Source organism: Narcine bancroftii, chromosome 14, assembly GCF_036971445.1.
Source record: "Narcine bancroftii isolate sNarBan1 chromosome 14, sNarBan1.hap1, whole genome shotgun sequence".
Classification (NCBI taxonomy): Eukaryota; Metazoa; Chordata; class Chondrichthyes; order Torpediniformes; family Narcinidae; genus Narcine; species Narcine bancroftii.
The window spans coordinates 9850659-9865408 of record NC_091482.1 but is presented as its reverse complement, the minus strand read 5'-3'; the positions used below and the strand labels follow the sequence as shown (position 1 = coordinate 9865408).

The 14750-nt window shown below is 38.8% G+C and overlaps 1 protein-coding gene across 4 annotated transcripts in view; it reads right to left on the bottom strand.

Moving 5' to 3' along the window:
* Positions 1 to 14750, bottom strand: part of akap10 (A kinase (PRKA) anchor protein 10) — a 56982-nt gene that overhangs the window by 2926 nt on the left and 39306 nt on the right. For 3 of the 4 annotated variants that reach the window (XM_069911628.1, XM_069911631.1, XM_069911629.1), the window contains 9 exons: positions 12006 to 12129; positions 10851 to 10987; positions 10260 to 10404; positions 9418 to 9594; positions 7402 to 7511; positions 3757 to 3839; positions 3021 to 3073; positions 1512 to 1607; positions 1391 to 1425 (listed from right to left, as the gene is read on the bottom strand). In XM_069911628.1, coding sequence (XP_069767729.1) covers positions 1411 to 1425; positions 1512 to 1607; positions 3021 to 3073; positions 3757 to 3839; positions 7402 to 7511; positions 9418 to 9594; positions 10260 to 10404; positions 10851 to 10987; positions 12006 to 12129 — 940 coding nt within the window. In that variant the 3' untranslated portion in view covers positions 1391 to 1410. The remainder of the gene's footprint in view (positions 1 to 1390; positions 1426 to 1511; positions 1608 to 3020; positions 3074 to 3756; positions 3840 to 7401; positions 7512 to 9417; positions 9595 to 10259; positions 10405 to 10850; positions 10988 to 12005; positions 12130 to 14750) is intronic. The other variant, XM_069911630.1, reaches the window with a different exon arrangement.

The window sequence follows — 14750 nt, the reverse complement described above, 5'->3', positions numbered from 1 at the left end:
AAAAATTAATTCTATTGTGATATTTGATACATGTGGAACTTATTAAAACTTTAAACAAATATCTATTTGTCTGTATTGGCATCTCTGACTTTACAAATTAATAATCAACTTCTCAAATATAGAACACTAATTAATATTTCTATAATCAGTGTGTACTACAAATCCTACAATCTTGTGTGTGTGTTTGTGTATATATAAATGTACATCGTCCCCACACACACACAAAAAAAATTCAGATCGATCCGAGATGTTGGAGGTGGACAAGTGGGAAAAAAATAATGAAAGACGGTTGCTTGGAAAGAGAGATTTTTAAAAAAACTACATCATTACATTTTTTGATTGTGTAATATAGTGAGAAAATAAATGACACCACTAAAAATGAATGGAATTGGAATTATACATTTAGGGCACAGGGGATCAGCTCACTACGTCCATCAACAAAGAACTACTCTAGCTAATCTCACCATCCAGCTTGCAGTCTGTGTGGCCAGGCGATAAACACCAACCTCCTCTACCCTATTGAATTGCATAGCTGAGACTTCCACCATCCATCCATTGAAAAGATCCTCCAGTTTCCTCCTTATCCTATTTGCTAGCTATAAATCTATGATCACTAGATATTGAGATCTGTTCACAGAAATAAGTTCTTCCCATCCATTCTACGTACATGCTACAACTGAACTACATGGTTACAGGTATTTATTTGTTATTAACAGACATGGGAATTGGGTATGAAGAACAATTACTTTGTTATGTAAAACAACCTTTGAATAGACTATTACCACAAGCAGTTGGTGTACTCGACTGAATGGGTGTTGCACAGAAACTCCAAATCTTGATTTCAGAGATTGACATTTTGAAAATATTGATAAATTACTGGAAATATTCCAACATAGTCAACCTTTTCTCTGATAGAAACATCAAACTCCAGCTCAGTGGACTACCAGCCCAAGTAGAGTTAGTTAAATGACCTGTCAATATTTGGTGGGTGGGAACTATTAGATTGAGCGAGTGAGATTTGCCTCTACTTATAAAACTGGGCTTAACTTGTGATGTCCAGGCAATCAAACAACCTGGCAGCCAAGCCACACAGGGGGCCACAAATCATAAATGTCAATCTCAGGGGGTAGGGGAAAGATGAGAAGGAAGTTGAGTGAAACCAGCTGGAAAAGTGGAATTGAGATGTTTTCTGAGACATGAGGGAGCAGGCTCAAAGAATTGTGCTATCTGAGAGAGGAGAACTCAAAAACAGAGCAAAATAAAATGGAGGTGATCTGCAGAAAGGATTTATTAAGGAGCTATTCCACTACTATCGCTAAGTTCTCATTACATTGCTGCCTGCAATTTTCAAATATCTTATGCACTTGATCGGTGAAAAATAATCACTTACCCAAGACACAAATGTTTTCTTTACATTCTTGTCCACTGCGAACAACACAACACATTATTTTAAGAGTTCTTAAGAGTATAACGGTTAAAGCTATAGCGTTTTGGCACAATCAGTTCATTACCTTTGTGGACTTCCCAATGGGTGGTTCACTTTGTCCTTGTTGTATGACATCATTGACAATCATCTTGGCAATTTTCCATGCCATCTCTTCCTGAGCCTAAAATAGAAACAGCTTTGGGCGATCAACAAAGCTGGATTTGAAAAAAAAATGGAGACACTTGTGCAGTTACTTTCATGGCAACCTCCAAGTAACTACCTCCTCAAATCGACTCCATCAGTATGGGAGCACAGCAGGGCTGTGTTCTTAGCCCCCTGCTTTACTCACTTTACACTTACAATTGTGTGGCTTAGTACAACAATAATTCTATCTATAAATTTGCCAACGATACCACAGTAGTTAGTGGTTTAAGAAAAAAAAAGCAGAGTCAGTAAACAGAAGGGAGATTGAAAACTTGGCTAAATGATGCTCCAACAACAACCTTTATCCTAGACCCAACATACTAATGGCAGCGCCTCTACTTCGCAGGAGGTTGCAGAGGTTTGGAATGACATCAGAAACCCTGGCAAATTTCTACAGATGTGAGGAAAGTGAGTTGACTGGCTGCATCAAAGTTTGGTATGGGGACACCAATTCCCTAAGTATAAAAGGTAGTGGACACAGCCCAGAACGTCACAGGTAAAACCCTCCCCATCGTCAAGAACGTCTACAGGGAATGCTGCCGTCAGAGAGCAACAGCAATCACCAAGGATCCACACCACCCAGCACACGCTGCTACCATCTGGAAAGAGGTCACAAGACTTGCACCACCAGGTTCAGGAACAGCTGCTCCCCCTCCACCATCAGACTCTTCAACAAAAAATTCAATCAGGGACTCATTTGAGGGCTCTTACTTGTGCGCTTTATTGATTTTTTTTCTCTCTCTTTATTGCATAGTCCATTTGTTTATATTTCTTTATTTGTTTACCTGTGTACGCAAAAAGAATATCAGGGCCGTATGTGATGTCACGCATGTACTCCGACAATAAATCAGAAATAGAAATAGAAGGACTCCAATAATAAGAGGAGTTAAGAGTGCATTTTGAATCTTGATTTTGACCTGGTTATACATGGAGTAGTAGGTTGGAATTAAGAGTGCATTTTGAATCTTGATTTTGACCTGGTTATACATGGAGTAGTAGGTTGGAATTAAGAGTGCATTTTGAATCTTGATTTTGACCTGGTTATACATGGAGTAGTAGGTTGGAATTAAGAGTGCATTTTGAATCTTGATTTTGACCTGGTTATACATGGAGTAGTAGGTTGGAATTAAGAGTGCATTTTGAATCTTGATTTTGACCTGGTTATACATGGAGTATTACAAATGAGCATATTATGCAGCAATAAGAAAGAAATTAAGAATGTTGTGATTCAATGAATCCATGCAAGATTTCAATCTTGTAACACCACTACCATCTCCTGAAGTAGTTCAACAGAACTGAGGATTGCTTTGCAAAGTTACAGGTCACTGATGTTCTCAAGTAGTTAATGGATCAAATTTAATTTTTTTTGTTGATTAGGCATAACATTTACCTCATCAGTACTCCCTTGTACCCATTTCTTCATGGCCTGTGAAAACATGGAACCTGTTGAAATGATTACAAAAAAAGTGTTTTGACTTCAAGTGAGCCGAATACCTTTGCAGAATATTTTTTTCCAGAAAAAACAACTCCACTCTCAATTGGGTAAATTGCCATTTTAAAAGAGTCAAGGCTATTTTCATGTCTTGTTTAGCAGTTGTTGAGTAAGTGCTTCACTGATGCTCTCTTCAATCATCATCTGAGTGAACTCTGAAGCTTCATTGACCCTGTCAACACAAAACTCATTGGAAAACTGAGCCAACAACAAGAAGCTGGAGGGACCCAGCTGGTCAGGCAGCATCCATGGAGTCAAAATTGTCAGTCGGGTCCCTTTATCAAAAGGTATGTAGGGTCATTGACAATATTTTTGGCATTTTCTTTGAGGTAACCTTTCATTTACAAAAAAATTCCAGCTTTTTGCAGAAAATAAAGAACAGATTATTTATCAAGCTTTTGATTTTCATTCTTAAAATGGAACATGCACTCTGGTAGACCATAAATGTGAATATTGTTTTCTCAGAACAAATCTATGAATGCGAATAATGACAATTTCTATTTGTATAGTGCTTTTATGAAGTAAAAACATCTTCTGGCACAATCAGGTAAAGAAAGACATTAAGTCAATGACTGAAAAATGATAAATCAGGTAGGACATTTCTCAAGTGAAAACAACCAGGGCGAACATTTACCTTTTGATTTTTTCACATCTGGCTCTGGTTCAGACTCCCTTATAAACTGGCCAAGTTCATTTATCTTCCCAAATGTCATACGCCTACCAAAATAAATCAAGAAGAATTCTGACACAATGACGAGAACTTGTTACAACAATTTCCTGCTCACACTCTATATTCTTGCAACTAATGATGCTCAGGTCCAAATGACACACGACTCATTACTGGAACTGAGAGCATCTAAAATATAATGAGCCAGGCTAAATTCAAACTGAAGGACTGAGTACATGATCTTTTGTACAGCCGTTGAGAGTTAAATGGGATCCAATTCAATATATATTTAGATCTCAGGGACAAATCAAATCAATGAAACTGTATATAGTTATGCAAATGTGAATTATATTCAATTACATTGTGGGCAAACATTTATTTATATTTAAAGCCGCTTGGTACTTTTGCCAGAAAAATTATGGTGCCTCTGAGTCAAATGCAGGAACTTTACTGTACAAATTTCCAATAAAACACCAATATTCATCTTTCTTTCACACATCAAGAAATTCATTTTTTGAGATGTGGAAATTCACTCCCATTTTGGAAATGAAACAACTTCCATTTCACCCACTTTTAGTCCAAGAAAACATCAATGTCGCAGGAAATCCTGATCAAAATCTCAGCGCTGAACAGTTTTTCTATTACATTCCATCCTAAGTATTTAGTGATGTCAGCGTCTTCTTGTTATAAACTGTTCAGTCTCAATGTTTGCAACGGTGATTTCTACTGCAAAAGTCCTGTGACAAAAAGATTCCAGTTCTAAACTCCACGTCAATCACTATTGTTCATGAAAAATGGCCAGAAAGTTGTCCCCAAAAGTGTGGATTCCAAACATTTATTTATTTTTCTCCAAAATGTATTTATTGAGAAAATACATTTTCTCCAAAATGTATTTGTTCACATTATACAGATGTACATTGTTACACACACACAAAGAAAATCCAATACACACATACATAAATATTCACATATACCTCAGATACACACCCAGACCACCCCCCCCTGCAATTATACTAGTGAACCATCTCGCAGTTAGACATTTACTATGTAAGCACTCATAATTCAGCAAAATACTGCATAAAGGGTTAAATTTAAACATACAACACGGTAACAGGCCATTTCAGCCCACAACTCCTTGCCGCCCAATTAAGCTACACCGTGGTATGTTTTGAATGGCGGGAGGAAACCAAATCCCCCCCGGGGGAAACCACACAGACACGGGGAGAGCATACAAACTCTTTGCAGACAGCGCAGGTTCGAATCCTGGTCCCAATTGCTGGCACTGTAAAGGCATGTGCCAATCGTGCCGCCCTATGGTAATTACGGAAATTTTTCCAGTGGACCCTCATGTCTATTTGATTTTCTCTAGTTTAATAAAGAAGCTGATATCCTTAATCCATTGTGTAAGAGAAGGGCACCTATCAGACTTCGAGTGCAACAAGATTAGACGCTTGGCCAGCAAGGATGCAAACCTATTATCATTTTCTGTAGAGAATTTAGGGAATTGTCATAGATTCCAAATAATGCAATTAACATGCAGAGTTGCAAATTAACTTTAAATATTTTGGATAATGTGCAAAAGACTCTGCTCCAGAATCCCTGTATTTTGGGGCATTGATACAACATGCGACTTAAGTGTCAAGGGGAGCCATTACTTCCATTGCATTTGTCCTCTATTTCAGGATAAATTGTTGCCAGTTTGGATTTAGAAAAGGTGGATCCTGTAAATTGAACAAGTCCCAACCACGTGCAGGAAGTGGTACAGCAAATTCTGCCAATAGCCTCTTCCCAGTTTCTCCTCAACTTCCGTTTCTAGCTCCCATTCTGACTTTATTTTCAAAAGTGATTGCCTTTTGATTGACAGAATAGAGCTATAAATTTTTGAAATTGTCCCTCTAGCTCCTGGGTGCCAAGCATTTGGAGGTACAATAGAACTCAATCTTCACTCCCATTTACAAACTCCAACAGGAATGCAGGAACATCAATCATGTGACCTAGTCTTTTTCAATAAGCCTAGAGCTTTTGATTCCATCAAGCAGGTCTTTCTGTGCCACATTCTTCTCAAATTTGGCTTCCCTTCAAAAATCGGCCTCCATATTATGTTTGCACGATGGCCTTCAAGTCACAAACCTAACCAACAACAAGAGAGCCAATCTCAATGGAGACCAAGATCAAACAAGGTTGCATTTTGTGGCCTAACACTTATCAGAAAGTTTCTTGCTGCAGTGGTGTTCTTTACCTTCAACAAGCTTGCCACTGGAGTGGAGCTAATCTACAGGACTATTGGGAAATCATTCATCCTACAACAGCTGCACTCCAGAACAAAGGTCATCAAGCCTGACATAACTGTGTTTGAGCTGTTAAGAGCCCAGAGGGCTCCAAACAGAAATTAACGAAGACAATGGTTACTCAAACAAAAATGTTTTTAATTTTCTTCATACTTAATAATAAGATCAATATTTAACTATTGCTATTAACTTAACCCCCCCCCCCCTTCTAATTCTAAGTGGACATGTATGTAATGTTTATGTGTTCAGGAAAGTTCTTTGTTTCACTGTTCTTTTCTCCAGTTCACTGGTGCTTTAACTTAAATTGTTACCGCACAAGAAGGTCTTTGTTGGTTTCAGAGAGAGATGTTCATTGGACACGCACAAACTGATCTTCTTCAATCAGCCACTTCAGTGTCTCGTCGCAGAAACTTGCCCCCCTCGTGGGTTTTACCAAAAGATAACCTCTTATTTGGAAGCTGACCTCTGAGTTTTCAATAACTCGTTTACTGAAACAGAAGTGGATGGGCCTTGCACTCACTTTCTACAAAGTGAGGGCCTTCACCAACCTGCCCTGGTGCACGTCAATGCTCTCCAACTATAAATGATCATAGTATGAGGTCTGAAAACATAGATTATATTCATATTTCAAGCAAAGGCAGTCGCTGATTATCAAATTCACCGTTGTTTTCAGCGTGCCACAACAGAGGTGTGACCAACCGAGGTGAAGGGTATTTGATAATCAAAACTGCAAACAGAATGCAAATCTTATCTACCATACAGCAGTGCGATATCGGTGCTCTTGTATAGCAGAATGCATTGTACAGATAACGCCATTTTTGCAAAATATGCCAATCTAATGGAAGGAGAAGCCAACAATTTTTAGCATCCTCTCTCATGCTGACATCGTCAGTATTGAGGCCCTCATTTCTCATGTGTTTGCTTCAATACATGGCCTTTGCCGTTCGCATGTTTGATACCAAGCTCCTGACTTTGTTCCAAGCTCAGTTGCAGGAAGAGTGGGCCATTCGGGATAAGACCGAGAACCTCAAATCCACAATGAAGCCCAACACAAATGGTGAAAGGACCGTGTCATCTCACAAATTATACCCATCTGTCTGTCTCCATTAGGCACGCCTCCCCATTATGTGGAATAGTCTGCATCTCCTACATCATCTTAGTCCCCTTAGATCCAAAATAAAGCAAATCATCCTCGAGCCTGACAGACTGCCCAAGATGACCAAACAATTTTTATGTCCTGTCCCATCTTGATTTCAATAATTATTCATTGACAAGACAGGAAAACAGAAACTGCTCAGCCTTAATATTTGCAGCTGTGACTCACCCTGCAAATGTCCTGTGATATAAAGATTCCGGCTCTAAGCTTGCAGCATCAACTACTATTGCTTCATCAAAGTTCTTTAAGATTTTTACTGCCGTCTTTCTGACACCATGCTATTTAAAAAAAAACACAAAATTAGCATCAATGCAGACTAAAAAATGACACTGTCTGGCATTTCTTGAATAACACACTTGACAAAAGAGGTTTAAAATGTACAAGAAAAACAAAGGTGCAAACATCTGTTTGTCCAATATCCAGGTAAACCTCAAAGTGGCAAATTGCTTCCTGCTTTGTGTGAAAAGTCTGCAGATGCTGTGATTGTAGCAAAAAAAAATACCAAAATGCTGGAGGAACTAGCTGATCTTTCAGCATCCATTGGAGACAAAAATATATCACTGACATTTCAGGCCTGAGCCCTTCAAGGAATAAACAAAAAAAAACCAGGAGATCTCAGAATTGAGACAGCATTGGCTGGGGGAAAGAGTCCAGACCCACAAAAGGTGTTAATTGGATATGATAAGGGGAGAGGTGAGAATATATTTTGATGTATGAAAGAAGATAGGGAAAAAGGAGAGACAGAAGTGGGGGGGGACGGCAATGGGGGAAGAAGTCAATATTCATTCCATTGGGTTGGAGGGTGCCCAGATGGAAGATGTGGTGTTGTTCCTCCAATTTGCAGGTGCTCTCAGTCTGGCAGTGCATGAGACCATGGTCCGATACGACAGCAAAGGAATGGGATGGGAAATTGAAATTGGTGGCCACTTGGAGATCCATGCTATTGCGCAACTTAGTAAAAACATACCAAAATGCAAAATTCATGTTTTGTACCCAATTCTTCACCTTGTAAGCAACATAAACCTGGCAGGCACCAATTTCTATTAACCATCCAATAACTAAAATGGGTCAACATAGATCAGGCTTTACATATAGTTCCGGGTTCGAACCTTGATCGCTGGTGCCATAATAGTGCCGTGGTAACCACGTTGTGCACCTGCTATTTGAGAGGTTGTACGCAATCAGGCTAATATTTCTGAAAAGTAAATCTCGGCTTTGGCATTAGAAAAATGTGCTGGAGAAGCTCAGCAGGTCAAGCAGTGATCATAAGAGAAGAGGGTAACCAATGTTTGGTTACCCTTCATTCCCTATGGACACTGTCTGACCTGCTGGGTTTCTCCAGTTCTTTTGTGCATTGTATTTGAACCCAACATCTGCTGATTTTCTTGTTTAACTTTATTCACTGTGGTGTACTTTGAAAATATTATAAAGGAAAGATAAGAAATTTTTAAGCAACTTCATATAATCAAGTTGGTCATTTTATACTGGGTCTGGAAAAAAGTCACTGGAATTTTCACCAGAACAGAGTCTAAAATTTGGAGTACAGTATACTCTCGCATATTAGTCGAGTTTTAAGGACTAATTTTTTTTTAGGGGGGGGGGTGGGGGTGTACTTTTACACAGACACTACTTTTGACCGTAGTATATACTGGCATCGTTTAAGGCTTTGGGAGCTCGGATGGCTTGGACTGGGTAGGAAGTCCACATTCAGGGCATTAGGAGCTCTGGTGGGTGGGCAGCCAGGGCAAGGATTCATGGTCGGGGCATTGGTAGCTTGGAAGGATGGGCAGTCGATCCATGGTCGGGGTGTCAGGAGCTCAGATGGGCATTTGGCTGAGGTGAAAATCTGCAGTTGGTGTTGGGAGCTCCAGTTCGCCGGTGGCCAGGATTAGGATTCATGGTTGCCGGGTAGCAGAGAAGAGGATCTAAGGATGGGGCATCGGGAACTCTGTACAGCAGTTGGCCAAGGCAAGGGTTCACAGTCGGACCAATGGGAGCTTAGATAGGGGGACATGGTCAACTTTTACATGGGATATCTGAAAATGCACGATTTTTGGGGAAAGAAAGGGATCCACTATTACATGGGATCGACTATTACCACTATTACATGGGATCGACTATTACACGAGTATATAGGGTATGTATTTTAAATAATGGAACTATAAACACAGGTTCTTTCCTTACCTGTGGTAGACTACCATCAGGGTTGCCCGTGCTGGACTCATTTTCGTGAGGGCTATTTGGTCCTTGGACAGGAAATGAAGTGTAGGCTTTTGTAAATTCGTTGTTTTGCACCGAATGGATGAGATCATTCAAGTATTTGTAATACAAATTACTTGACAAGAAACCAGGCAAGTACACCTGAAGGGTATAAAGTGATGAGCTATTTAACATTATAATGAGGATAATCTTAACATGCATATTTATTGTTTTTGTACAGTAAAAGAGGCCCTCTTAGATTAAAAATCAGCTGATTTCTACATTATCCCAACTGAAATCATTATTTAGACTATTATTTATAGATTATTTCCTGCTTCCACATGCTGAAATGCAAAGCTGACTGCTCAGATTCTAATTGTACTGAAGTTAATCTGCAAGGATAGGTTTGGTCTGATGTTCCTCCCACACCTTAATGCAGCTGGTGTGCAGTCTGAGGGAGGTTAGGGAGAATAGGGAAAAAAGAATGGGATACGCGTATGGTTAAAGTAATTAGTCACTTGTTGGTTGGTACAAACTGTTGGCCCAAGGGGCTGTTTCCATGCTTTATGACTCGATAATGTCCATCACTTACATCTAGTTGATCTTACATACAATTCTGCAAAGTTATGAAGCTGAATTTATAATTAAAAAAATAAATATGCATCTAAAAGTTAACGGAAAAAAAAAAGTTTGGAACAATGGACAGAACCCTTGTTTATGTTCCTAGTTTTCTTTTCAAAAAGTCTTGAAAAAGCCAGAGTGATTTAATGTCCATTTGAAATTAAATACTTGAAACATGCATTTAAAATCAGTGGAAGCCAGCTCACTTTTTCCATTGTTGTCCAGGCTTGCCTTAATGGAGTGGTGAAACAGTCAGGAAGTGGTCCTCCTTCTCTGCAGATATTTGACTCTATTTCTAATCGGACCAAATCGTCAAATCCTAAAGGGTGTGTGGCTTGCAAGGAAAAGTATCTGAAGATAGATGTGTAACAATTAAATAAGTGGGTATCACAGAACCACCCAATTCAAATTTTAACCAGCACAAGCCTGAAGGACGGAGATACGGGAAAACAAATGCTTACTGCTGCATGCAAATTAAAGCATTGCTACAAACACTATTATCTTGAGCCATAGAAAAAACCTACACTGGTTTCACCATACTTGCCATGAAATTTGAAGGCAATTAGAAACACCCACTGAGAACACATGAAGAGCTTTTCGGCTTTCGCCACGTCAAAATGTATTCCCTTGCTAAATTAGAAGCAACGGGTTGCATGCAAATCACGAATCTTTATATTATCTTTTGGTTTATTCGCCCAGAGACTTGGAGATGTCACCCACAGTTGGCATTCACTTCCACAAACCTTGCGCATGAAATGCAATGCTCAATCCATCATGGCCCACATCCCAAAACTCACTTGTCATACAAAATCATGGCATCGTTCTGTGCTTCTTGACCATCGTATTGCCCTTTTTTAGCAGCAAGGTGAGCTTGGAAATTTTCTGCAGCTAACCAAAACTGCAGAATATTTATAGCCTCTTCTTTCTCCATGTACTGGAAGGAAAAGAAAGCAGAAAAATTAAATGCTAAACAAACCCCCATCATTCAGGGAGCATACAAATGCAACAAGTTATCTTCCACGCAGTCATGGTCATAATTAAATGAAGGAAAACATGCACCATTTTTGCACAAAATAAAATCCAAAACAGTGAAGAAGTAATGCTTTAGCTGGCTGAGCAGAGAATCATGGGAACTTCAAAGAGTACCATTTCATTTGATAGACAGTCATTCAGCATTTCCTCAGTACTGCATCAAAGACTCTTCCACCATAAGATGCACAATATCTATAACGTGGTTTTGCCTTCAATTTCGAGATTCAGATGCAGGCATGTTACCAACAAGCATACAGTTTTTTTTCCTGACTAAGGGAGGATTTAACTGCTCATTTTGCCACATCGACTGCAAAAGGTCGTGGGCATTAGATTGCATAGAAGATCCCTGAACAACAGCAGCTAGCACTTACTTCCACTGAACATTAGTTTGAGGATTTATTGGTAAATTCCATTCAATGACATTCATTTTTTTTTCCCCAGCAACTCTAGTTTCCCATTTAGAGACACCAGAACATAGCTTTATATTAACATAACTCATCCATTTTTATTACTCATGGAAGCACAGTTAGCGCAACGCTGTTACAGCACCAGTGATTTGGACTGCGGTTTGAATCCTGTGTTGTCTGTAAGGAGTTTGTACTCTCTCCCTGTGTCTGAATGGGTTTCCTCCGGGTCCTCCAGTTTCCTCCCACCATTCAAAACATTCCAGAGCTTGTAAGTCAATTAGATGTAATTGGACAGCATAGGGTCTTGGGCCAAAAAGGCCCGTTACTGTGTTGCATGCTTAAATTTTAAAAATCTTCCATTTCTTGTTAGAAGGTGGATTTACACAAATTCAAGCACCCACTGCACATCCTTGATGAATGATAGGTTAATTTAATCCAAACACATCTGCTGTTCATCCCCCCCCCACCAAAAATAAGAGTCATGTAATTTCAGCGCTCCACATTACATCTTACCTCTGAGAAATAGAACAACGCCGACTCATTAAAAAGAATGTCAGCCAAGTAAACAGTGCCACTAGTCAACACTTCAATTTGATATTTACAAAAATGGTGACTCCGTAAAAACTCTGTAAAGTGCCTGGAGGAGAATGAAAAATTAAAAAGATCATAATTTATTTTACACAGAATGTGAACAATAAAACATACAGTACATACTTCAGCCCATGATACAGAACCTACAAAATATATGCAACTTTAGCCTGAATAGAAGCCTCTTCCAAAGTGATTACTTTCAACACTTAATGGAAAAGATGCCTGATTATTGTTTACAGGGCACCCACTCTGACCACATAATAAATCTATTTGCATTGGTGGAAGATACCATAGATACTTGGCTGAAATAGCTTAAATATTTGGCAGAATACTTACTGTGCTATGGATTATATCAAGTATGAGCCATTGTTGGAACTAATGGAGATAATCTAAAAAAATTTTTTTTAAACTCTGGGCAAATGTCTTCTTCACTCAGAACTCATTTCACTGTAAAGACCGCAGTTCACAATGTTTCCCCCAGCCCGCCCAAGGCTCTTGAATCTCCTTCTCCTCCCCTAACCATAACACTGCTTCAAGACCACTGAAGATGTGTCTGCACTACTCACTCAGCACATTATTTTGGCACTAGGGCCAATTGTCAATATTCATGTGTTTTTCTCTTCTCAAGTGCTGTGTGCTTTATGTACCTGGAACGCTGCAGCAAATAAGATTTTCATTGAATCTGTACATTGTCTAATATATATGGCAACAAATTTCATTCAGTCATCATCACCGTTGGCAAGTTCTGGGTCAGCACAAGAAAATCTGAAAATGCTGGAAAACCGAAATTGAAAACAACCAACTTACTTTGCTTCTATGGCCTATAATTTTATATGCGCCTTCCTGCAATGCAAATCCAAAGAAAATTTCCAAAACTTAATTAACAAGTGACAACTCAGCGGTGTTCAAGTTACGAGAACTAATTGGTTGGGAATGTGCAACTGAAGTGATAGTTAGGATTAATAAAAATAATTTGCACTCCCCAATTGCTATGAAAACATATTTAAAAATCCAAACGCAAAATGCAAAAATACTGAAGAACCTAGAATCTTTTGTTGACCAAGAGAGAGAAAAAAAAAAACAACATTTCAGGTCTGTGATCCATTAGTTAAGGTTAGATGGATCACTACAACTCCACTGTAGCCTTAAATGCCAAATCACAATGTAAATAAATCTGCATTTCTTCCTGGAATATTTGCACAGTTTTGAATTGACGTTTGCAGAGAATTTGGGTAACGGTCAACTTCACCCGTTAAAAAGGTTAGGTAACAAGAAAAATTAAACTGGGCCATAAATAAACTACAAGAGATGATGTTATGAGAAGGAATATACGGCTTGTAAAGATATATCTAGTTGCCCATATTAACGTGCTTAGTTAGCTTCAAAACATGAAAAATTAATAGACTTTCCTGCTTCTAAGCAATTGTAGCACTAATTTCTGAAACATTGCAAGATATCTAAAATAAAACCAACATTTATGGAATTTTATCTGTTCCTCTCCCATATCAAGCATGCAATGGGGTGGCAGGAAAAAGGAGAAGTAATACTGTAAAATTAAACAGCTAATCATGAACAAAGTGGGCATGACGACAACTTGATCGTTCTTCCAAAATGGCAACAAGAAGCAAGCATCAGACCACATAACTGACAACCGTGCTTCTGTAAACATATCAAATGGAAGTTGGAGACACAAGAGCCTACAGATGCTGGAATCCAGAGCAAAAAAAGATGTTACTGGAGGAGTTAAACAATAAAGTCTGGAGGAATTCAGTGGGTCAGTTAGAATATGCAAAGGGAAGGGTCTAGATCCAAAACGTTAACTCTCCATTTCCCTCCTTAGATGCTGCCCGAGTTCCTATAGCAACTTTTTTTTTTGCAACAAATAGAATCTGTCATTTCATCATTGTTGAGCCAACATCGCTTAGATGCTGAACCAAAATACAGCAAGGGAAAAGATTTATTTCAGATGTCAACAGTGAGCAGAGGCTCCTCACCAGTGATTGCAAATTCTGGCTGATTAATTCATAAATTGTGACACAGAAGAAGATGGAGTATACAAAACCATAGCTTAAATTAAGTTTATCATTTAACCACAAGATGGCAATAAATCATGTTCATAATTTTCTCAGTCTCATCGTTTATGCCCGAGTGCACAGATCAGTGTGGACCAGGAGACTGATATTACATTACAATCTCATTTATGGACAATCCATCAGTAAAAAGAATGCTGGTAGCATCCCAGCATTGACAACATAAAAGTCTTGATGGGCATGAGACAATGTACTCTGTACTTAGTCGATAGCAAAGAAAAGAAAAATCCATGTCTAAGAAGATAAACTGAAATATTTTAGCAAACAATTACTTTTCCTTGATTCACTTGCATACAAGGTTGTTTGTATGTGTAGACAGGCTAATTTATTGTATTGTTTAACCACGATAGGATCCATTGGTGTGAAGTATTTTTGCTTCACACTAGAGCTAGACACTAAACAACACAACAGGCCTTTTGGCTGACAAATGTCTGTGCTGTTTAAGATGCCAGAATATTAACCAAAGTGCCAAATTAGGGGCCTGTTGAATTCCTGTACTCTTTGGCAAGTCATCACTGTACAGTACTTCAGTTGATGTGACTTTTTTAACACCAGATTTGGAATGATTGAGCCAAAG